General features: G+C 60.3%; 1 protein-coding gene across 1 annotated transcript in view; it reads left to right on the plus strand.

The window, feature by feature from the left end:
* LOC119592898 (collagen alpha-1(I) chain-like) overlaps window positions 1-204 on the plus strand; it is a gene marked incomplete at its 3' end in the record, with an annotated part of 11,365 nt that overhangs the window by 2,952 nt on the left and 8,209 nt on the right. Inside the window, 1 exon segment of the mRNA XM_037941790.1 lies at window positions 5-148. Coding sequence (XP_037797718.1) covers window positions 5-148 — 144 coding nt within the window.

Here is a 204-nt window from a genome sequence, read left to right on the forward strand (position 1 = left end):
CCAGGAGGAGTGGGCGGAGGAGATGGGAGGCAACGGCAAGTGCGGCTGCAACCTGACGGCGTTGGTGAACCTCGTGAGCCTCCGCATTCCTAGGGGACCTCCAGGGCCTCCCGGGAGGGATGGACGACCGAGCCCTCCAGGACTCTCTGTGAGTACTTGAACGACTGCTTTTGAGGTCGTGGGTTAGATATTCATTCGTTGGTT

The sequence above is a fragment of the Penaeus monodon genome, chromosome 31 (assembly GCF_015228065.2).
Source record: "Penaeus monodon isolate SGIC_2016 chromosome 31, NSTDA_Pmon_1, whole genome shotgun sequence".
Lineage (NCBI taxonomy): Eukaryota > Metazoa > Arthropoda > Malacostraca > Decapoda > Penaeidae > Penaeus > Penaeus monodon.